Here is a 23,849-nt window from a genome sequence, read left to right as displayed (position 1 = left end):
CAGTGGGGTTACTAGTTTTTATTTTATATGTTTCCAGTGAAGAAATACATCTTTGACAAAGTAGAGCCAGAAAAGGACCTGGATTGCACAAAATATTAAAAAAGTGAAAGTGAACTCCGAGCAGGAGAAGCTTGCACTTGGTGTGAAACAGAATCCTATCTCCAGGTTATGAAAAGTAGGATTTGCAAATCCCTATTCCGGGAGAACTCCAGGATGGCAGCTTGGCAAACAGTGGCAATTGAATGAAGTGGAGTAAAATTCAGTTCTATTCCCCCATCTGCCAGGGTCAGGAGTTCTTTCCCCTTTAACATTAAACTTTTTGAAAAATATGTTTTTATTGATTCTAGAGAGAGAGGAAGGGAGAGGGATAGAGAGATAGAAACATTGATCGGCTGCCTCCTGCACGCCCCCTACTGGGGATCCAGCACACATCCCGGGCATGTGCCCTGACTGGGAATTGAACTGGTAACCTTTTGGTTCATGGGTCGACACTCAACTACTGAGCCACACCAGCTGGGCTTAACATTAAACTTTTACTCCTTACTGGCGGCCCAATGCACGAAATTCATGCAAGAGTAGGCCTTTGCAGCCGACGGCTGCCTGGATCCCTCCCTCGCAGCTGCAGCGGCTGCCTCGATCCCACAGCTGCAGCCCTGTCTTTGTCCAGAAGGTCGTCCAGAAGGACATCCGGTCTAATTAGCATATTGTGCTTTTATTATTATAGATGGTGTCACGGTCTTTTTCTGTGTGCTTTTATTACAAGTAACACACCTCAGATTCTTTTTGAAAGTAGAAATAATAATAGGTACCATTGCCTCACTGCTAGAGATGGTGCTCTATAAGCATTATGCCTCCATGGGGTAAGTACTGTTATTATTCTGTCCGTTTTATAGATGAGGAAAGGGGGGCTCAGAGAGGTGCAGTGCCTAGCCATAGCTCACACAGAGAGGAGGTTAGTGGAGGCAGGATTTGAACCCAGGTCTTACCAGGCTGCACAGCCCGTGCTCCTCACCCTGTTCTATGAAATGCCCCAGAGTGGCATCAATCACATCCCTATGGCAGAGGCCTCGACTGAGAGTGGCTCAAGGGTCTCTAAAGTGGGACTAGACCCAAATGCCCCAGAAGTGGGATTTTCTCTCTTCTAAGGTTAGTCTGTAAACTCAAAGGGCCAGGGATGTGTCTTTTTAAAGTTGCTCACCGTCCCAAGTAAGCCAGGGCCGGGCCTGATGAGTCTAAGTGGCAGTGTTGGGTCCTCCTCTGTCCCGCAGGCATTGCTGTGTGCATCGGGATGGCCACCACCTTCGCCTACGCCAACTCCACCCTCCGAGAACAGGTCTCTCTGAAGGTGAGTCACCTGGTGAATTAGTCTTCTATGGCTGCTGTAACAAATGACCACAAACTTAATGGCTTAAAACAACATCCGTTGATTATTTTACAGTTCTGTCGATCAGAAGTCTGAAGTGAGTCTCTCTTCGCTAAGATCAAGGCATAACAGGGCTGTGTTCCTGCTGCAGGGTCTGGAGGAGGTCACCCACATTCTATGGCTCCAGGCCCCTTCCTCCTCTTTGAGCCGGCAGGCACCATTGCATCTCTGTGACCATCTTTCCATAGTCACATCCCCCTCTGACTCTCCTCTTCTGTCTCCCTCTCCCATTTTTAGGGACCCTCATGATGACATCGGGTCCACCTGGATAACCCACAGTCTCTCCCCATCTCAAGATCAACTGATATGCAACCATAATTCCACCTGCAGCCTTAATTCCTCTTTGCCATGTGACCTGACATATTCACAGGCTGCAGGGATTAGGATGGGGGCATCTTTGGGGGGTCATTCTTCTGCCTGCCACCCTGGACAGAGCCCTTGATGTGCCATCCTTCTCCCAAGCCCATCCATCTGCAGTGCATTCCCAGCCCAGTCCCTTTACCCTCCTGGCATTCAACCAGTTAGCTCACTTCCAACCCCCTCTTATGGTTCAGGCCATTCCACTGGCTCTGCCGGGTGCCATGCAGCTTCAGCACCACCATCCTAAATGCCCTCTGAGATTTGCTGAGCACTAGCCATGCCCAGCACAGCTAGGCCCATTGCACGGCTCATCCTGCAAATCTATCCCAGCGACCTGGGGAGGGGGGCACACGGAGTCATTCGCATCTCATTTTTCCAATAGGAAACAGCAGCTCAGAGACACTTCAGTTCCTTGCCTGAGGTCACACAGCCAGTGCCAGTGGTGGCATCAAGACAGGAGCCCAGGCATTGAGCCCACAGGCTGTGCTCACCCTGGGTTCAAATTCCAGCTTCACCCACAAGAAGCTCTTAGAGAGGTTACCTTGGTAACCTCAGCCTCAGGTGCCACCTCTGAAAAAGGAACTTCTTACACCCATAGAGAGGATTGAATGAGATAGTGCCGAGAAGGTGTTTAGCGCGGGGCCTGGCATACAGGGAACGTTAAACCAAGCTATTTTAACAAGCCCGTGCTTTGTCCTGTGCATGTGACCCCATGACAGCCACCGTCCACTCTGGTCCTTCTTTGGGGCCATCTGCTTTCTCAGAAAGCTCCTGGGCCTCCATGAGGCGTGAAGGGCAGTCAGTCTCCATTTGACACAAGCCGTTGAGGTCCAGCGTTGGGCATGGAGCCAGAGGTTCTTTCTGACCCTGAGTCTCATCTTCTTCAGGCAGACCCCTTTCTGCTGCTATTAGAACAGACTGGCTGACACCATAATGGCAGGCTTTGCGGGCTGGCTGTCTTTCAAAGGCATTAACCTCCAAAGGGTGCCTTGGCTTGACTTTTAGGGGGTAAAAGAACACCTGTATCCGTGGACAAGCTTCTAGGGGCCCTGAAACCTGCGAAGACACAGGTGACATATGTTCTGTGAAAGAGAATCTCCATAACCTTCGTAAGTTTAGGAATCTCAACTATTAGAGAACTACCTGCTTTGTCCTTCAGAGTGTGGCTTCTCGGGGCATTGCTAATTCCCTCTTTCTCTTCCACCTTCGGTTTAGATTTACGGAGGACTCAACTGGAATCCATTATTTATTGGGGTAAAAGGGCTGCCGAGTGGGTTAATCACATTGATAAGAGCCGTTGGTTGGTTGGAGGTGGTTTCTAGGGTCGTTAACCTTGACCGCTCCTGGAATAATGGGTGGATGGAGATGCATTTATTTTGTCTACTCTGGAAATATGCCTCGTAAGGGTGTGTGGGGCGCTGAGCTGTGTCTGGAGACAGTGGAGCATTTACCGAAACCGCAGGGAAGGTTACACTGGGAAAGCTATGACCTCATCCTATTCCAGCAAGGCAGCCTCCCTGGTCCAGGAAAAGACAAGCTTTTGAGAATCAGCAGCACCGGGGTCTACGTTTGTCTCCCGGGTACACAGGCGGAGACACGCCAGCCCGGCGCCTCCTCCAGAAATTTCCTGGGATTGTTCTCAGGCCGAGAAGCTGCTGGGAAACCGCAAACCGAGAGCGCTTTCCAGCTTTTCTTCCTGGGGACCAAACAGAAATGAGGCTGCAGAAAGGGAAGTGGGATGGATTGTGAAGGGCTTGACGGCCAAGGGTACGGGTTTGAATTTAGTCCTGTAAATGTGGCCCTACATTGAACGGTCAGTCAGTAGCCCTGAGGGCCGTGCTAGCAGAAGTGAGAACAGGAGTTTCCAGTTTATAGTTGTTAATTGCCTACTGGGTTGTAAAGTTTGAATACTCGGTCCTGCCTTTCAGCCAGCCTGAAATCTGAGCCCGTACCAGACTGAACGTTGACATTTGTGAATTTTACTTCATCCTTAACAAAACCCCCATTTTTAAATTAGTAAGTGTTACTTAACTAGGCTGAAGGTTCAATTCCTGGTCAGGGCACATGCCCGGGTTGGGGTCTTAGTCCCCAGTAGGGGGCGTGCAGGAGGCAGCCGATTGATGGTTCTCTCTTATCGATGTTTCTCTCCTTCTCCTTTCCTCTCTCTATTTAAAAAAAAAATCAATTAAAAAAACATTTAATGAGTTACTTAACCTCTCTTTACTTTAGTGCCTAACAGTAAATGTGAACTAACATCTACTACATACCAGGCACTGTTTTAAACATTTATGTACATTAATTCTCACAACCCTACAAGACAGATACAATATAGACCCATATTCAGATGAGGAAAGGCAAACGAAGAGTTTAGCTTTCCCGGGGTTGGACAGTCGCCAGGTAGCGGATCGGGGACTTGAACTCAGGCTTCTAGCTCCAGAATCTGCTGCTAACCACTTTGCTATCCTGCCTTTCCAGGTAGTTCTCCGAGCACGTTTCCACATTTCTGTCACCTTCTCTGTAACTGTTCCTTGGATCCCAGTGGGAAGGAAAGAGGCCAGTGCCCTTCTTTCACCATTGTCCTGCTCCTCCAAACCCTTGAGAAAGGGAAAAGTTGTCACTTGTCATAAAATGTTCTGGAATGTTCTGCCAGGTGCACCTTTGGCATTGCAGCATCCTCATAGATTTGCTTTTTATCTGCAGGAGAAGAGGTCAGTGCTGGTCATCTTGTGGATCTTGGCCTTTCTGGCGGGGAACACCCTGTATGTGCTCTATACGTTCAGTTCCCAGCAGCTGTACAACAGGTGAGCAGGGGACGTGGGGGACTTTGTTGGGGTTAGGATGCACAACCCTTCTGTGTCACATTGTTGTAAACACGCATGCCTGGAGCAGAGCTCTCTAGTAGAAATAGAATGCAAGTCCCATGTGTAATTTTGTAGTAGCCACATAGTCCGGGAGGGCTGGCCAGTGAGGGCTTCTAGGATGAGGTTGAAACTCGAGCCAAGCTTTCCGATCGTGTACATCTCTTTTGAACATTGACTGTGAGGAGTGAGCCGTTTTGCCACATTCTGGGGCCACCCCATAAAAGCATTTTGGAGGGTTAGTGCCAGGGCATCAGCTCACATCTCACACACTGCATTAGTTGTCTGGCCCAGAATATCAAGATCCTGGTGGAGGCTCTAGAGGTGGCGTTTCCCAGAACCATGGGTGAATTTCCAGCTCATGTCTTTCTCTGGGCATGATCACAGGCATAGGCCCAGTCCTCCGTGCCCCCATCAGACCAGGGCTGAGTCAGACCTGCAGCACAGAGAGAAAGAGAAAGACAGAGAGAGGCTTAGCAGAGCAGCAACAGAGCTGAGGCCCTTCTGTGCCTCAGTTTCCTCATCTGCAAAATGGTGTAGGTCAGTGGTCGGCAAACTCATTAGTCAACAGAGCCAAATATCAACAGTACAACGATTGAAATTTCTTTTGAGAGCCAAATTTTTTAAACTTCAACTTCTTCTAACGCCACTTCTTCAAAATAGACTCGCCCAGGCCGTGGTATTTTGTGGAAGAGCCACACTCAAGGGGCCAAAGAGCCGCATGTGGCTCGCGAGCCGCAGTTTGCCGACCACCGGTGTAGGTAATAGTGCCTGCCCCATAGAGTTGCTGTTATCATCATCACAGCTGCAGGGCACATCTGTAGTATGTCCATAATCTCATTGAATCCCACCAATAACACGATGAGGGAGGGTACAATTCCCATTTTGTTGATGAGAACACTGAGCCTTACATAGAGAACATTTGCCCAGGGTTCAATAAATGAAGAAGCCTGGATTCAAATTCAAGTCTGTCTGATGCTCATGCCCATTAGCATGCAGTGTGACCTTGGGCATCTTACCTCTCCAAACATCAGTGCCTCATTTATAAAGTGGGGATGAGCAATGCTCACTGCACAGGACAATGAGATACAGGGAGTAAAGAGCTTAGCACAGTGTCTGGCACATCTGTTTTCCTCTTCCTTCTCTTCCTCCCTCCTTTAAAGTGTTGGCCTTTGTTCCTTCCTTTCTTCTGCTTCCTCTGTGAAGCCTGTTATGGACTCATAAAACTGGAGGAGACTTTAACTAATGATACTCTGGGCCAATCTCATCTTATAACCCTCAAAGGAACTGAGGCTCAGAGAGGTTAAGTTACCCACCTAAGGTCACACAGCAAGTTACTAGTAGATTTAGGAACAGGACACAGATGTCTGATTCCCAGTTCAGTGCCCTTCCTACGGGTCATATTTATAAGGTCCCAGGGTGAGCAGAAGGAGCTGCTGAGGGCCCGTGATCATACGTGAGCATCCTGACTCTCTGAATCCCCTCCACAGCCTCATATTTCTGAAGCCCAACCTGGAGACCCTGGACTTCTTCGACCTGCTGTGGATCGTGGGGATCGCAGACTTCGTACTGAAGTACATCACTATCGCCCTCAAGTGCCTCATCGTGGCCCTGCCCAAGATCATCCTGGCTGTCAAGTCCAAGGTAGGCACTGGCTGCGGCCACCAGGCAGCCCCAATCACACATGCAGGGGATTCAGGGCGCCATTTGGAGGAGGAAAGAATGGGCATGGGCAGAGCGGATGTCATCATATCAAATGGACCGAGCCTGAGCTAGTAGGTCCTGTCACTCACCTCTTACAGCTCCTTGAAGCTGAGCATGGTTCTTTGTTGTCAGCACCTGCCTGTGCCGCCTCTACTCCAAGTGCATTTCCTAAGTGTCATTGATCAAAGCTGCCCTTGGTGCAATTTTCATCTGAGCTTCACCTGAGAAAGGAAAGACAGCATGTGGACATGCCCTGGTTGTGTTTCTCCCAGGGAAGGACGGCTCACAGAAGTTTTGACGCTTTCTGGCTTTGGGAGCATGATTTGTAAAGGGAACCAAGGCTCATGAGGAAAGAACTCTGTGATTGACTAGTGATGTCTGCTGTGGACATAGGATGGGAAATGATGGCAGTGATATTTTGCAGAGTACCGTTGGGAAAGGCCTGTAGATGAATGTTGGGTGGAAGAGGTCTTATACAGGCATCACCATCATAATTCAGAGGACTGAGCAGGTCTAGGACAAAGCAGCACCTTTAGGATATAATTATTGCCAATGCCTCTGTAAAAAGACCCCAAGCAGAGGCAGATGGACTCAACAATCTCTGAAGACTCCTGCTTTTCATGCCATCTTTTCAACTTCAGAAAGCTTAGAATTTGGCTGGTGGAATAGGAGGTTTGGAATTGGCCATCCATCTTGAGTGACATCTGACCAAACCCATTGGTCGGGTGTATAGGGAAATCACACTCTGTACAGCTTCCATAGTGGGCTGCGTGCTGCCTTGTCTCCTACCCACTACACCTCTGATCCTTCTGCCTTAAAGACCCTTTTCCTTACACATGTCCTGACTAACTCCTGCTCCTGCAGATCACAGCCTCTTCAGGCTAGGAATGGTACCCCTACTGAGGACACTTGGCACCCTATCCTCCCCTTATTCTGGTACTCAGCACCCTGACTGTAATTGCTTGTTTAGTTGTCTGCCTTCTCTGCTTGAGTGTAACCTCTGTGACAGCAGGAAATGAATGCATCTAGCTTGTTTGTTGATGGATCACCAGTATCTGGTATGTACTCGGAAGTGTTCATTGTATGTATGCATTATAGTTGCATGGGTGGATGGATGAAGTAGGTGGCTGAATAGGAAGGTTGGTGGATAAGAGAGATGGGTGGGCAAGTGATTGGATGGATGGAGGGATGGAGGGATGGATGGATGGATGGATGGATGGATGCATTGATTGTCTAGTCAGCTACACTAACTCTTACCATCACCTCTTGTAGCAGCAGGGAAAGCTTATATCTACTCTCAGTTCAGCTCAAATCTCTTGTATTTGGTAGGTGTTCAAACGCCTCTGTCACAAAGATGCAGAAATCCATAAGGCAAACTAGTACTAATTTCTCTGTGCTAGAAAGGACCAAAGAAATCTGGCAGCCAAACTAATAATAATAAATACAGCTAAACATTGCTGAGCAATTACAAGAGCCAGGCAGTGTTAGGCAATGCCATTTGTTTGAGAAATATTTGCTGGATGTTATCTATATGCCAGGCAGTGTTCTGGGAACTGGGGATGCATCAGCGAACCACGTAGACAAAAATCCATGAATTCATGGAATTTGTTGTTTAATCTTAACACACCTGGGAGAGAAGATGCTGGGAATATCACTTTTGAGAGAGCAGAAACTGAGTTAAATAACTTGCCAAAGATTGCAAACCTCATAGTCACAATATTGAGGGCATTGGGAGCCGCTAACGTGAAGTCAGCCCTGTGTATAGGCCAGAAAGGCTCAAACTCATTTCCTCCTGACATCTGTCTCACAAGGCAAGTGCTGCCATGTTGTGGGTTTCTTTATTGAGGCAAAATTCTCATAAAATGGACCAGCAATCATTTTAAAGTTACCATGCAGTGACATTCACTGAACTCACAGTGTCCTGGAGCCATCACCACTGTCTGGTTCCAAGACATTTTCATCACTAAAAAAGGAAACCCTGCACCCATTAACAGTCACTCGCCCTCCCCACGACCCCTGGAAACCCTCCATCTCCTTCCTGTCTCTATGGATGTACCTGCTCTGGACATCCTATATAATAAAGAGGTAATATGCAAATTAACCCTCACACCCTCACAAGATGGCTGCCTACGACCAGGCCGACGGGGGGGGGGGGGGGCGGGGGGGCAGTTGGGGGCGACTTGGCCAGCAGAGGGGGAAGTGGGGGGCAACCAGGCCAGCAGAGGGGGGCAGTTGGGGGCAACCAGGCTGGCAGAGGGGGGCAGTTGGGGGCGACCAGGCTGGCAGGGGAGGCAGTTGGGGCAATCAGGCTGGCAGGCGGAGGGGCAGTTAGGGGCAACCAGGCAGGCAAGCAGGTGAGCAATTAGGAGCCAGTGGTCCTGGATTGGGCCTAAACCGGCAGTCGGACATCCCCCAAGGGGTCCCAGATTGGAGAGGGTGGAGGCTGGGCTGAGGGGACCCTCCCCCCGCCCCCACCGAGCACTAATTTTGTGCACCGGGCCTCTAGTTTCATATAAATGGAATCAGATATTATATGATCTTCTGTATCTGGCTTCCTCTCCTTAGCATCATGTTTTCAAGGTTCACTCGCATGTAGCTTTTTGGGGCTGAATAATATTCCATTATGTGGCTAGACCACCACTTGTTCATTCATTCATCTCTCAATCAACTTTTACATTGTTTCCATTTTGGGGCTGTTGTGAATAATGCTGCTTTGAACATTTGTGGACAAGTATCTGTTGGAACAAGATTTTTTTGGGTTATGGAAATGCAGGGTTTTATTTTTTGAGGAACCACCCATCTGCTTTCCACAGCAGCTGCGCCATTTTGCTTTCCTGGCAAGTGCTGTTTTTATCCCCATTTTTCAGAGGAGACAACAAACACAGTGAGAGGTTAAGAAGGCAGCCCAAGGCCACACAGCTTGTAAGTGGCCAGGCGAGGATTTGAACTCAGGCGGTCCGACTCCAGAACCCCTGCTCTGAGTTACTAGGCAGTACTCCCTCCCTGGGTTTTTTAGGGAAGTTCCGCAGAGTTGACTGAAGAGTGGGGTCCCCATACACCATCTATTAAAAAAGTCCTCAAGTTCACGCCATGGCTACCTCACTTCCTTCTCCTTCAAATGGATACTTCTGGGGGCGAGGGGCGGGATGGGACCTGACACCTTTTCCCTGCTCCACCGAGGTGTAGGCGACAGTTATTAATGTCCCCTTGGCAACTGTCCAGCTCCCTTTTTCTGATTATTATTATTTTATTCGGCGAGATTAATGTGCCAGGTCAGAGCATAATCCAGCCTGTAGAAAGTGATGTGAATAGTCTTCTCAAGATAAATTGCAGGCTTGGAAAAGGTTCACAGCCTCTCCTTGCCTGTCTGAGTGCTCTCCCGAATCCTCATCAATCCTTGTCTGGGCAGAAGAAAAGGACGGGTCTTCATTTGCAGCTGGGGGGTGAGGGGGAGAAGAACACATCTGTCAGGGACGCCTAATGGCTCACAGCACAGATGCTCTTTGCTGCGCCTCCACGCCATCCACTGAGAGGGTGGGTTGGTTTTTAATATAATTATTATACTGGAAGGGCTTCTGTTATTTGGGTTTGCTTGATGGTCCCAAGGTCCCTGATGTGTAAGGCTGAGCGAACCCCCAATTCCCACGTGCCTTGTGACACCGAGTCCTCTCACACCTGGGCCTCTCAGGAGAGCCATGGCCATTGGCCAGCCAAAATGGGGATGGGGTTAACGATGGTGACCACTCATCTTCAACCTCAGCCCCAAACCATCACACTGGCTAGGTATCTAGGGCAGCCACTTGTCATTATAAATCGAGATAACTTATATAACCCATACGTCTTAGCCCTGCCTGATCTGGCTTCTACCCACTTCTCCGACCTCATCAACCCATGACTCTCTCCCTGGCTTACTCTGGACCAGCCACTGGTGGCTTTCTGGTCCCCCCCAGAGCGCCTTCCTTCTCAGACCCTTTGCACTTACTGCTCCCTCTGCCTGGGGACGTCTTCCCTGTGCTTCGTGGCCATCTCCTGCCCATCAGTGAAGCCCCATTCCAGTGTCATTTCCTCTGAGACCCTGTCCCTTCCCAGACCACCCCGTGGAAAGTGGTTGTTGCCAACCTGCATTATCACACTGCCATTTGATTAGCATGTACCAGTATCTGAAATGATCAGATCGTTTTGTGTTTATTTTCTGTCCCCCAGCTAGGATGTGGACTCCTGAGAATAAGGATCATTAGGTCTGTCTTGACTCCCAGGAAATGCACAATAATTATGATGGGCTGAATGGAGAAGCTCATGTTAAGTGATCAAGGGGTTAAAACCGGGTCTGCTGCTTGCCACCATGTAGAGTTCGACTTGGCCTCCTCTCGCTCACCAGTGCCACTGATGTTACCGAGGACCTGTTTGCTTACGGGGCAGTGCTAGACCCTGAGAGTGTGAAAATGAGTAAGATGCCATCCTAACCTTCATCCTCTCCCTCTATTCTTTGCGAGTAAAGCTTGTTTTTATACTAACGTAACCCAAACCTAGTTAAGAAGGTAAATCTCTTGTCCCAGAATCATATACTCCAACTCCTACTTTAAATGGTAGTAGTAATTAAAAATTTAACTTGTCCACATTGCTCCTTCCTTTATTAAAATTACTCTTGGACCAGGGTTCTAGAGCTGCACTGTTCAGTACAACAGCCACCAGACACCTGTGGCTGCTTAAATCTAAATTAATTAAATTAAAAATGCAGCCCTGACCGGTTTGGCTCAGTGGATAGAGCGTCGGCCTGCGGACTCAATGGTCCCAGGTTCGATTCCGGTCAAGGGCATGTGCCTTGGTTGCAGGCACATCCCCAGTGGGAAGTGTGTAGGATGCAGCTGATAGATGTTTCTAACTCTCTATCCCTCTCCCTTCCTCTCTGTAAAAAATCAGTAAAATATATATTTTTTTAAAAATTCATTTCCTCGGGCCTTAGCCGGTTTTGCTCAGTGGATAGAGCATCAGCCTGTGGACCAAAGGGTCCTGGGCTTGATTCCAGTCAAGGGCATGTAACTTGATTGTAGACTCCTGGCCCTGGTCAGGGCGCCTGCAGGAGGCAACCAATCAATGTGTTTCTCTCACATAGATTGTTTCTCTCTATGTTTCCCTCTCTCTTCCACTCTCTCTAAAAGATCAATGGAAAAATATCCTCAGGTGAGGATTAACCAAAAAAAAAAATTTTTTTTCAGTTCTTCTGATATATCAGCCACATTTCACATGCTCAACAGCCACACGTGGCTAGTGGCTACCATGCTGGGCAACACAGAGAGAGAACATTAACATCATCATAGAACATGCCATTGGACAGCACTGTTCTGGAACATTCTCAGGGCAAGGTTGTTTCAGCTTCCCAGAGTGTGGGTAGCAGGCATCGGTCATTCTGTGCATTTCTCCGACAGAGAAAAAGAAAAGCAGCACTTCTCCTTTCGGGTGGATCACTATTAAATGGAGACAGTGCTGCAGCGTAGAAAAATACTCACCTTGAGTCAGCAAAATTAGGTTCAAATCCTGGCTCCTGGCCTTATTTCCTGTGTGACCTTGGACAAGTGACCTCCCTCTTTGGAGCGTTCAGCTTAGATGTTACCTCCTCCAGGTCCCCTTAAGGCAGGTATGGGGAACATCCGTCCCGTGGGCCATATAAGGCCAGGGAAATGATTTGGTCTGGCCCTGCCAAGGCATTGGGGGTGAGTTAATTAAATGTTTGACCAAACGTAGACTAGTTTTTAAGTTGATAATTTTGTGTGGCTCGTGAATGATCTTATATGTCCAAATGGATTGCCCTTGGCAGAAAAAAGGTTCCCCACCCCTGCCCTAAGGCAACAAGGCAGCCTGCAAGGCCTTTTATGATCACATTCATCCCTAGGATTTTTTTTCTGTTTTCTGTTTGTAGTTTTTTGTTTGAAGTTTGTAGCCAGGTGATATAAACTAATCCCTAGAGAAGTGCTGAAGTCTGAAATGGCAAACAGTCTAGGAGCTGCCATTTATCAGCCTGTGCCTGTGTCAGGCATCACTAATCTATCATGGCCCTGCTTCCCCCAAATTCACCTCTCTCAATGCAGCCTCTTCCAGTCAGTGTCAGAGTGTAAGATGAAGCCTAAGCCTTAACTTCAGTTCCTCCTTGTAGAGAAAGTGGACTGTCCTGGCATCTGCAAAGCTCTGTGGCCTCAGTGGATTGGGATGAAGCTCACCCAGATTATCAAGGATAATCTCCGTAAAGTCAATAGATTACAGATGCTAATCACATTCACAAAATAACTTTGAAGCAACACTTAAATTGCAAAACTGGATACCATAGCCTAAATTAAAACATAGAAACTAGCTATCACAATCCCCCATTAAACAAGATGCCAATTTGGGGGTCTTCTAGACCAAGGAAATATTCATTTAGTCTGATTTATTAAAAATTTTAAAAGAAAACTGGTTGTTGAATTGGATAAAAATCATTTGATTTTTTTTCCTCCTTAGAGCTGTTCATATGAAGAACTGCATTATTAGATTTCCTATTAAGCTTTGCATTCTTGGAACAAACCCCACTTGATCATGATGTATTATACTTTTGATATGCTTCTGGATTCTGTGCTACGATTTTACTGAGGATTTTTGCACCAGCTGTTATAGTGCTCCTCTCCCTTGGTATGTGACTTCCCATCACTTTCACTTACATCTCATTGGCCATCACTTAGTCACAGTTGCTGCATGGAGAGGTGGGGAGCAGCTTCTTATAGCTGAGTACCAGTGGACCTGAGCAAAAATCAGGATGCTTCTTTTGGAGGAGGAAGGGGAGAATGAACGTTGGGAAACACCAAGAGTTTCTACCCCAGGACGATTGTAGATGAGGGACCAGGGACCCAGGAAGGTTCGTTCACTCACTCAGGGTCACACCGCAAGTCTGTGCCAGAGCTCTCACTTAAGTTAGGTCTTCCAGATTGCCGAGGGACCCATAATAATAATATAAAAAATATTCTGTGATAATATCTATACATATAAAAGGCCAATATGCAAAGTGTCCGTTCGACTGGTTGCTATGGCACGCACTGACCACCAGGGGGCAGACGCTCAACACAGGAGCTGCCGTGACACGCACTGACCATTTACAGAGAAACGGCACTGTAGATTTGGCGCCCACAAAGCAACACTCGGCTTCCCCCAAGTGGGATACAGGCCCCACCACCACCCCGGAGCAACACCCCACCAAATCGCAGCCAATGATGCCCAGACCCCATGGTGCAAAATGCGGCCCACAGCCCAGCCCAGCCAGGAAATAGTGGCTGTGGGTGCCAGGTAATGACGTCATGTAGCAACTCCCGGCTTTTTTTCCCTAGCGACTAGCCTCCTTGGAGTTTCTTCAGCCCGGGAACACGACTTGCTTTATAGCCAGGTGGAAACATTTTACACTTTAACCAAATGTCTGTGAAGCATTTTCCCATGCCTCATCTCATTTGATCCTGACAGAAGTCCTGGTGTAGATAGATAGGAGACTCGGTGGAATCCTATTTTCTTTTCATTATCCAGAAAATGGAGATTTAGAAAACTTAGAAACTTGACCCGACTGAAAAGAAGTGAGAAATGGTGGACCTTGAAAATGACTTCAGGTTTTCTCACTGTGCAGAATATAGTCAAACACTGCTGCAGTTAAATATTTTACCCTTTGTCTTCCCTGCATGATCTACAATAATGATCTGTTTCGTGTTGATATTTACTGCTGCGTTGCTGACAATTACCTGAAAGAGAAGTTGGGGTGTTTCACTGGGCTGGAAAAAGTTTAGCTAATTAAGCAAGTTTATTCTATATATATATAAAAGGCTAAGTTAACTTGTGCATGCATGATCATATAAAGCTCTCACTGGCGACAATCACACACATGTGTTTCCATCTGTCATTGTCGATCATGAATTTGGTTGACACTTCTATTATAGAGAAAGAGCAAATAGTGATATTAAAATATTTCTTTTAGTTAATTTTTTTTCAATGTGCACGAATTCGTGCACCGGGCCACTAGTAATAGAATAATAACAAATAGCTAATGTGCCTGGTACCATTCTAAGTGCTTCATAGACGTGAACTAATTTAATCCTCACAAGAGCCCTATGAGGTAGATATTCTCATTATCTTCAGTTTGCAGATGAGGCACAGAGAGGGTAAGTGACTTGCCAAGGACACACAGCAGGGAAGTGGCTGGGCTGGGATTTGAACTCCAGCAGTCTAGTTCCAGAACTCCTCCTCTGGACTGCTATGCAGTCCTATCTGCCCATCTTTCCCCACCCCTGCCCTTCTGACTCATCTACCCCAACTCAGATGGCAGCAGCACTACTCCCTGTGTGGCGAAGGGATGGTCAGAATCACTCCGCACCAATCCAGGTGCCACATGCCCTCACCTCCCAGGCCCTCAGGTCCAGAATCTTCGCTACTCTGCCCCTGTCTGTCGCAGAGCTGTACATCATTTTTTGTTGTTGATCTTGTTTTGTTTTGTTTTGTTTTGTTTTTCCCTTCACTGTGTTCCCTGGGAGACTCTCAAAGGCTACATTCTGCCTCCAAGGGATACAGAAGGGACAGGGCCTGAGCGGCACCTGGGATTTCCCAAACCCCAGCTTCCGCCTGGTTGGGGGTCGGGGAGACTTTGCATTATTTATTTATTTATCGAGTTCTGCTCAGTTCCACACCCCCCAAGCTGTTGCTCCCCACTGGGGAAGATGAAAAACGGCTTCAGACAATGGAAGACAAGGTTTGCCACATGGCCCCCTCAGTTTAATTTCCTTTAATTCATTTTATATTGAACCAAATGATACTGTTTGTTTTTAATGGCAAACACTCAGCACGGAGGAGGGGCGGCCAGGCCTCCTCCTGGGGAAATTAGGAACACAGCTGCTATTTAAACTCTCCGGCCACCCCCTCTCCCCAGCACTGGGCCTTTGCAAATCACTTTCCAGGTTGAAAGATGATACCTTTCACCAGCTCAGATGGTCACAGTGGAGAGAGCTGCCCCCCTCCCGCCCCCTCAACCCCTCTTAGGGTGGCCGCCCATCCCAAGACCCGCCCTTCTCTGGGAATAAATGGATACAAAGGACCAGGACCGACCAGGCCCAGGGATCCATGGCTGTTCTCGGTGCCCCTACTTCCCTGCCCATCACTGATAATCCTGGGAAGACACCTGGAACCTCTCCCAGGAACACAGAGGTTGAGAGCATTCATTCATTCATTCAGCACCTGGGAGCAGCATCTTGGGTCAGTCTGCATTTTAACCAGGTTCAAGTGCATGTGAGAGCTGGAGAAGCTCCAACAAGAGGAGAGGTCTCCCACTTGGGCTATGAGGTGCCTGGCAGTCCAGAGCGCCTTGGACGCCTGAAATAACCCAAAGTCCACTTTGGGCTCGGGGGGGCGGCCAGAGTCAGTTTATGTTCCCTGCAGGTCAAGAGAACTTGAATGTGTACACCGGTCCCCTGGGCAGAGGCTGGAGAAATTCACACGGCTTTGGCCTGGCTTTGATGGGGGCCGAACCATGGTGATTAATGCCCACTTTGGACATTCTAGAGGCCTCTCCATCCCTCAGAGGCGGGGCTACACCCCTGCCCTCTTGTTCGTAGACTGTTAGACCCAGCAAGACCTTCCTAGTCTACAGATGAAGGGTCAAGCCCCAAAGTTACTGGTTTCGGGTCTCATGATTTAATCCAGTCATATGTTCATTCTACAAATATTTATTGAGCAACAACAGAGTGCCAGGCATCCTGCCAGGCCCGGGAGCTACCCAGACCTGGGGCTTCCCAGCTCAGAGCTCAGTGGGGCTGCAGTAGAGAAGCAGGCACTCTGGGGCCCTCTTGGAAAACAGAAGGAGCACTTAACCCAGCCCCCAGCAAAGTCTTCCTAGATAGGGCAACCTCGAGACTGAATTTTAAAGGATGGGTGGGAGTTAGGCAAAACGAAGCCAAATGGGCATGCCAGGGACAGGGGACAGTCGGGCTCAGAGCACAGAAGTGGGAAACAGTTCGGCGTGTGCGTTTTTCCAGACATCTCCAAGGGTGATGTCTGCCATGCTCATGCTTAGGCACAGTGGCACCTGGTAGGTATGTGGTAATTCTCAAATGAACAGTGATTGGTGTAAATTTGCATACGGGGCAAGGCAGGCAGACCCCAGTTCCTGGCTCTCAGACCCACCCAGCTGGACCGTTCCCACCACATTGGGGGAGCGCGGTGGCCACCCCTCCCCTGGGTGCTGTGGGGAGTCATTAGCCAGCTAAGCGGTGATTATTTTGCTCTTCTCCAGCTGAATGATTAGGGAGGCAGCCAGGCTCCCTGAGGCGGCCTCGGAGGCGGCCACTTCGTCTCCTCTCCTCGAGTGGGGGCTGGAGTTGTGCTGGGGTGACCACTCTGCAGGTTTTCTCTTTCACTGCTGTGGGAGGGGCTGTCCCATCTCACCTTTCCCCCAGGTGTCCCTCTGTCCCTGGGGTGAAGGAAGGGCCTTGGAACTGAGGTTAGGCCCAAGGGAGCCCACCGCTTACATTTCCAAACTTTCAGCTTGTCCATAAGGGTTCCAGAGTTGATTAGAAAGAGTGTGGGCTCCGGAGGCAGGCGCATCCCAGTTTGAACCCTCGTTCTGCTCTTTCCATCTGGATTGTCACTGGCCAGTCACCTCCCCGCTCTGTGCCTCAGTTTCCTCGCCTGTAAAGGCGGTAACGTTGTCTGCCTCTCAGGGTTGTAGGGGAGATGTGAGGTGAGCTAAAAATAAATTCGGACAATGCAGATGGAGGTGCTTTCAGCAATTCCCAACACGCAGCAGAGGCGTGATGTGTGCTTATCCACCGTTTCCCTTTTCGCAGTTCCAGTTACCCGCAGTTGGTGTGGTCCAAAAATATTAAATGGAGAATTCTAGAAATAAACCATTCATAAGTTGTAAATCGTCTGCCATTCTGAGTAGCATGATGAAATCTTAAGCCATCCTGCTCTGACCAGCTGGTACGTGAATCATCCCTGTCCAGCGTGTCCATGTTGTAGACACTCCCCGCCCGTTAGCCACTTAGTAGTTGTCTTGGTTATCAGATCCAGACAGAGAGAGACCACATTCGCAGTAAGAAACTGCTTTGTTTTTAAATTAAACGTCATCATATGTATACGTGTTAGGAGAAGCCATCGTGTACAGAGGGTTCGGTGCTGCCCACTGTTTCAGGCATCTGCTGGGGGTCTGGGAATGGATGCCCCGTCCGTGGGGTGGGAAGCTACCGGGGGTGTCTTTCTTTTTGTGCCTTCTCATGACCCTCCCTGGTCAGGACTCTGCTGGAGGTTGCAGATTGGGTGTCGGCGATAAAACCAGGCCATGTTGCTCAGCGGCTGAGAACTCATTAAGGCTCGGCAGACTTCTGGCTCTTCTTTTCGGGCCCCGAAGTGCCAAGGTCAGACCGAATTACCTGCATGTGCCCGGCCCTGGGCTGGGTCCCGAGCGGTCTAGGTTTGAATCTGGCTTTGCCACTAGCTGTGTCCCCTCAGGTAAGTGAGTTCAAGCTCCGAGCTTCCATTGCCACGTCTATGTATGGAACTACAGGTAACATTACCTGTGTCAAGGAGAAGGCCAGTGAGAGCGAACGAGGTCATGGATGTAGAAGGCTAGCACAGGGTGTTCGGCGCCTGCGAAATCTTTGCTGTGAGGATAAGCCCTTTCCTGCCTTCAGGGGACTGGCAGAGACGTGGGGGAGAGACACACAAAAGCCATGTCCCCGACCTCTGCTCCCTTCATCCAGCCCTCCTGCCTCCCTCTGGCCAGGATCCTTGTGATGACCTGAGCCCAGTGGTCGGCAAACCGCGGCTCGCGAGCCACATGCGGCTCTTTGGCCCCTTGAGTGTGGCTCTTCCACAAAATACCACGGCCTGGGCGAGTCTATTTTGAAGAAGTGGCGTTAGAAGAAGTTTAAGTTTAAAAATTTTGGCTCTCAAAAGAAATTTCCATCGTTGTACTGTTGATAGTTGGCTCTGTTGACTAATGAGTTTGCCGACCACTGCCTTAGCCCCACCCACACAATCCAAGATAATCTCCCCATCTCAAAGTCCTTGTCTCAATCACCTGCTCGTGCATAAGATTCAACTTGTGCCACGTAACATATTCACAGGTTCCGGGGATGAGGATGTAGACATCTTTGGGAGGTCATTATTCAGCCTACCACATTCCCCACTTCACAGGTGAGGAAACTGAGGCCCAAAAAGTCATATCCTTGGGCAAAGTCACCTCCCAGGAAAAGGACAGACTTGTAAGTGGGGGCCCTGGCTGTCTAGCTCCAAGTCGAGGGCTCTAGACCGCTAGGAAAGGAGGCGCCTTCTGCCCCTCTCCCTGGCGCCCAAGCCCCAGTGCTTTAGGAGACAGACAGGTTTGGACGGTGTGGCCGAGCATTTGTGCCTAAGGTTGGAGCTGGCATGGGGACAGATAAGCATGTCTATTCACCTGGGACTGGGACAGAGGGAGGAGGCCGCCTTTCTGCAGCTAACAGGGTCCCAGGCCACTTCGGGCTTAATCATCAACACCTTATAATTAGGCCTCTCCTGGGTCCGGGGGAGCAGGGCCCTGTTTGTAAGGAAGCTCCTGATGTACCTGTTGCTGGGACACGTGGCCTGGGCCCTCTCGTGCATCGGGCCGAGGCTCTTAAATCCAGGGAACCACAGCCATTGAAACGGCGCCAGACTGCTGCTGTTGAGGGGCAGATTTCTCCCAGCTGATGACTCCTGTGGGGCCCCACCTGGCCCCAAGGACTCTGTCAGCTGGTCCCTGGGGCCTCAGCACCAGAGGCCAATCCCAGCTAATGGCATGCTCTCTGGTCGCCTCCTGACCCTGGGCATGGAAGCTAGAAGAGCAGAGAGAAGACCTTTCCAGGAAATTGGGGGTGGGAGGGAGAGGATGGCAGGTTTTTCACCGACTCTGGTCTTTAAAATTGAGTATCCAGCCCAGCTGTGGTGGGTCAGAGGTTGAGCGTCAATCTATGAACCAGGAAATCATGTTTCAGTTCCCAGTCAGGGCACATGCCCATGTCGTGGGCTCGATGAAATGATGAAATTCTCTGAAACTGAACCTCATAGGCAAATTGGGGGTACGAATTGGCCCCTGTCTCATGGAGATGTTACAATCATTTTTAAAAGTGGGCAGGCAACCCTAGCCAGTTGTTCAGTGGTTAGAGCAAGAGCCCCAGGACTGAAGGGTTGCAAGGTTGATTCTGGTGAAGGGCACGTACCTCATTTGCAGGCTCAATCCCCAGCCTAGGTCGGGGTATGTGTGGGAGGTAACCAATTGATGATGTTTCTGTCTGTCTCTACTCCTCCCTTCCACTCTCTCTAAAAATCAATGGAAAAAATATCCTTGAGCGAGGATTAACAGCAACAACAAAAAAGTGGGCAAGCAAATTTTCAACTTGTGTTTAATTTTTAGTAACAAGTGATGGCCCTAGCTGGTTTGTCTCAATGGATAAAGTGTTGGCCTGCAGACCAAAGGGTCCCGAGTTCGATTCCAGTCAAGGGCACATACCTCGGGTGCAGGCTCCTCCCTGGCCTGGGCCCTGGTCAGGGCTCGTGCAGGAGGCATCCAATCGATGTGTTTCTCTCACATCGATGTTTCTCTCTGTCTTTCCCTCTTTCACTCTCTCTAGAAACCAATGTCCTCGGGTGAGGATGAAAACAAAACACACACACAAAAATAAAAAACACAAGTGATGTATTTAAAAAGTTATAATAACAAGTACTCATATACTCAGCTTAAAAAGCAGAAAATGAATAGTGTCTGAGTTCTAGCCATCTCCCTTCTGCTCTTTGCTCCTAAGAAACCACGGAGTTTTTGTGGTTTCCAGTCCCTCATTTTCCTTGAGTCTGCTTTTTGTAGTTTTTACATTTCCTTCCTTGCTGAGCTGTTAGTAAAAACCAGAGCGGGCATAAGCACGTATACCTCCTCCCTTCCACACCTAACTTCCCAGTTCCTCCTCCTGCCCTTTCCTCTCAGTTACCAAGCAAAGACACTGCTGCTTGGGAAACCAGTACATTAAGCTGGTCAGTACTACAGTAAACTTATAATTAACAGGCTCGGCCCGGCCAGTATGGCTCAGTCGGTTGGGAGTCGTCCCATGCACCAGGAGGTTCCTGGTTCAATCCCTGGTCAGGGCACAGGCCTGGGTTGCAGGCTCAATCCCCCATGGGGGTGTGCAGGAGGCAGACGGTCAACGATTCTCTCTCATCAATGTTTCTCTCCCTCCCTCTCCCTTCCTCTCTCTCTAAAATCTATAAAAACATTTATTTAAAAATTCATCAGCTCTGAGTGAACACAAGAGGAATGTTACTGAAAGGTACAGGTACCAACAGGCTTCGACTTCCTAGAATGTATGGGATAAGCCCAAGCTTCGTGCTCAAACAAACTTGGGTTTGAATATCAGCACTGCCCACCAGCCTAAGCCACTAATTCTCTGCATTCACTCCAAAAATATTTCATTGTCTACTGTATGTGACCAGCACTGCATAGGGGTGGGGACGCAGTGGTGAATGAAACGGACGGGGTCCCTGCTTTCATGTTGTTGGGTAGATCACGTTAAATAAAGAAGCATACATACCACTTCAAACTGTGATAAGCACTAGGCAAGAAAGTAAAACAATTCATGGAGGACTCATTTAAGGGAATGGGAAGGGCTTTCTCTGTGGGAATATTTGAGTTGACACTTGTACTTCCTTGCCACCTGACTTTGGTTAAAATAAATTCAGGTTTCTCATCCGCAACATGGAATTGGAAATTACCCCTTTGCCCTTGGTAATAGGCCCTGATTCAGTGCCTGGCTCATCACAGTCGCTCAGTAATGTCATTTCCCTTCCTCCCTCTCCACCCTGGACGTGCGTGTTGCTGGAGGAGCTGTGTTAATGAGCAGTTAGTAAGTGATGGAGAACCTGCTGCTGGCAAGTGGGTTGTGAAGCCCTCTAAGAGGGTCTCACTGGCCCTCTTTGACGGCTTTTGATGGCTGACCCTAAGGGAGGGAGAGGGGAGACAGGGTATATTGTCTACTGCCAACAGGAAGCCTTCATAGTTTTGGGGGGGGGGGGGATGTGGAGTAATAGAAAGGCTGTGCTGTACAATCAAATCCCAGCAAATCATTTCACCTCTCTACACCTCCTGTGAACGAATCCATGTCATACCTCTTCAGTGGGTTTGTCATGTGAACAGTAACTTTTAATGTAAATTGCTCAGCACATCATGGGCACCCAACAAGCATGGGCCACTCCCACTGTTCCCATCAGAACAGGGAGAGACTGGGAGAAAGGTGCAAAGGTGTGGGGTACAGCTAGGGGGATGAAGAAAGGGGTCAAAGGGCCAATTCACACCATCTGGGTTCAAGTCCTTGCTCCGCTCTTTCCTACCTGGGTAGCCCGGGCAGGTCCCTGTGAGCCTCAGTTCCCTGGTCTGTAAGACAGCTGAGAATAGAACTGCCTCACCGCGCCTGTGAAATCATGCAGGCAAGTCACCTCGCGCGGCTCCTGACCTCAGGTCCAGGGGAACTGATGCGGTCACTCTGCTGGACACGTGGCCTTAGGGGGGACATGTTCAAATAAGAGGGCGAATGAAGATGGGTCCAAAGAATGGAAGAGGCAGCTTTGCCATTTACAATCAGCGGCCTCCTTTGTCCGTGGAGGCCGAATGGCCGCGGGACCTATGCTGGGTACCAGCGCGGGGGTCTCCCGGAGGCCCTGGCCCGAACCTGGCCGCCCGCAGCCCGCAGCCCGAGCGGCCGGGGGAACGGGACTGTGACCTCATCGGCAGGCGCCGTCCCGCGGGGCCATGAGATCATGAGATGCCGGCGCTCGCCGAGGAGTCGATTTGTTGAGAGCGCGGGGACAGCCGGCCGCCCGCCACGGTGATCTCATCCAGGCCCGGGGGAGGAGGAGGTAGGCAGCCCGGCCCGCCCGCACCTCCCGGAGGGGGATTAATAGCCCCCGCCTATCGGTGACGTCACCGGCAGCGCCCGTTGCCAGGTAACAAGCGGCCGCCTGCCTCTGGCCCCGCCCCGGCCTGCCCCGCCCCCCACCTGCTGTACTGTCAGCCGCTAGCCTTCCTGGCTCGCTCTTCTCTTTCCTTTTTTTTTTTTTTATATTGAGGTATACATTGCATATTGTACAGTGTTCTAATTATAAATATATAAGATCGATGCATATTTACCAATGTATGTCCATATGTTCCAAGATAAAAGTGTCCTCCAATAAAATATAATGCGAGCCACATAGGCAGTTTAAAATGTTCTAGTAGCCACATTAAACAAGCAAAAGGGAACAGGTGGCATTAATTTTAAGAATATGTTTTATTTATCCCAGTATGTCCAAAGTATTATCATTTCAACATGTAATCAAGATTAAGCATTTTAATGAGATATCTTACCTTTTTGTTATTGTTTTTTCTAAGATTTTGAAATTCCCTGTGTATTTTATACTTTCAGTACATCTCCATTGGGATTTAGTCACATTTCAAGTGTTCAATAGCCATGTGATGAATGACTATTGTATTGGGCAGTGCAGATATAGAACATTCTCATATCTAGAAGATCAGTACCATTCTGGTCAGTACCTCTGCCAAGGGTACCCATTATTCCGAATTTTCTCACCTCTCTTCACTTCTCTCCCCCAACACACACCTGTATCTTGCCTTTCTTTCTCCTCACATCTCACTTAATCTCCTAGTCTCCCTTTATCTGCCACGGTGCTCAAAGCACGAGATGGGAAGTCAGCCTGGACTTAAATCCTGTATCACCTACCTTGCCTCTTTGAGCCTCTTATTCTCGCCTGTAAACGGGAGCTCATAACATTGTCCATCTCCTAGGGCTGTCGGAGCTGGGGAGCAGCATGCAGGTGTTACACAGAGAACTTTCATCAGCAAACTGTGAGCCCACCCTAGTTCTCTTTCCCTGCATCTCCCACACTCCATTCCTCTCTCCCATGCTTCTGTTGAGCTTTCTCATCTGAAATATGGGAATGATCACAACTACCCCACCAGGGGAGCATTTGATATGCAATCCCTGGCCCTAGTGAGTGACCATAAAAGGATGACTTTCTTCTTTCCTCTCCTCCTGGTCCCCCTCTGCCAGGTTTCTCAGTCCTGGGTGCCCTTTTTCTTCTGGCGTTTACCTCTGTCATCTCTCTCCTCTCTTCTGCCTGCATTTCCTTTTTCCCTTCCTTGTGTCTCTCTCTTTCCCTCCCTGCCTGAATTCCTCTAGCCTTCTATTTCCAGACCCCTCCACACTTCCTCCCACCACTCCTGGCCACACTGTTGTGAAGTCGGTTATCCAGCCCCCCACCCCCAGCCTTCCCAACTTGGAGCCCGAGATTGGCCCGCCTGCCCCTCAGCTGATGGGCGCAGCACTAGTGAGCCGCTGCCCAGCTGTTTTGTTCTGAAGGGCTCTGTCAGCTGCAGTCCCCCGCAGCCTCCAATCATAACAGACCAGCAGGCCGCCTTCCCAGGAAAACAAGTCTTTGTTTTCGGCCCCTTGCTC

General features: G+C 49.2%; 1 protein-coding gene across 6 annotated transcripts in view; it reads left to right on the top strand.

The window, feature by feature from the left end:
- RNFT2 (ring finger protein, transmembrane 2) overlaps positions 1 to 23,849 on the top strand; it is a 47,910-nt gene that overhangs the window by 7,941 nt on the left and 16,120 nt on the right. For all 6 annotated transcript variants that reach the window (XM_080650393.1, XM_080650390.1, XM_080650391.1 and 3 more), the window contains 3 exons: positions 1,269 to 1,345; positions 4,484 to 4,584; positions 6,132 to 6,285. In XM_080650393.1, the coding sequence (XP_080506519.1) occupies positions 1,269 to 1,345; positions 4,484 to 4,584; positions 6,132 to 6,285 (332 nt within the window). The remainder of the gene's footprint in view (positions 1 to 1,268; positions 1,346 to 4,483; positions 4,585 to 6,131; positions 6,286 to 23,849) is intronic.

The sequence above is a fragment of the Plecotus auritus genome, assembly GCF_963455305.1.
Source record: "Plecotus auritus genome assembly, chromosome: 13".
NCBI lineage: Eukaryota > Metazoa > Chordata > Mammalia > Chiroptera > Vespertilionidae > Plecotus > Plecotus auritus.
Note: the sequence above shows the minus strand (reverse complement) of the source record. Positions and strands in the feature narration are given on the sequence as shown.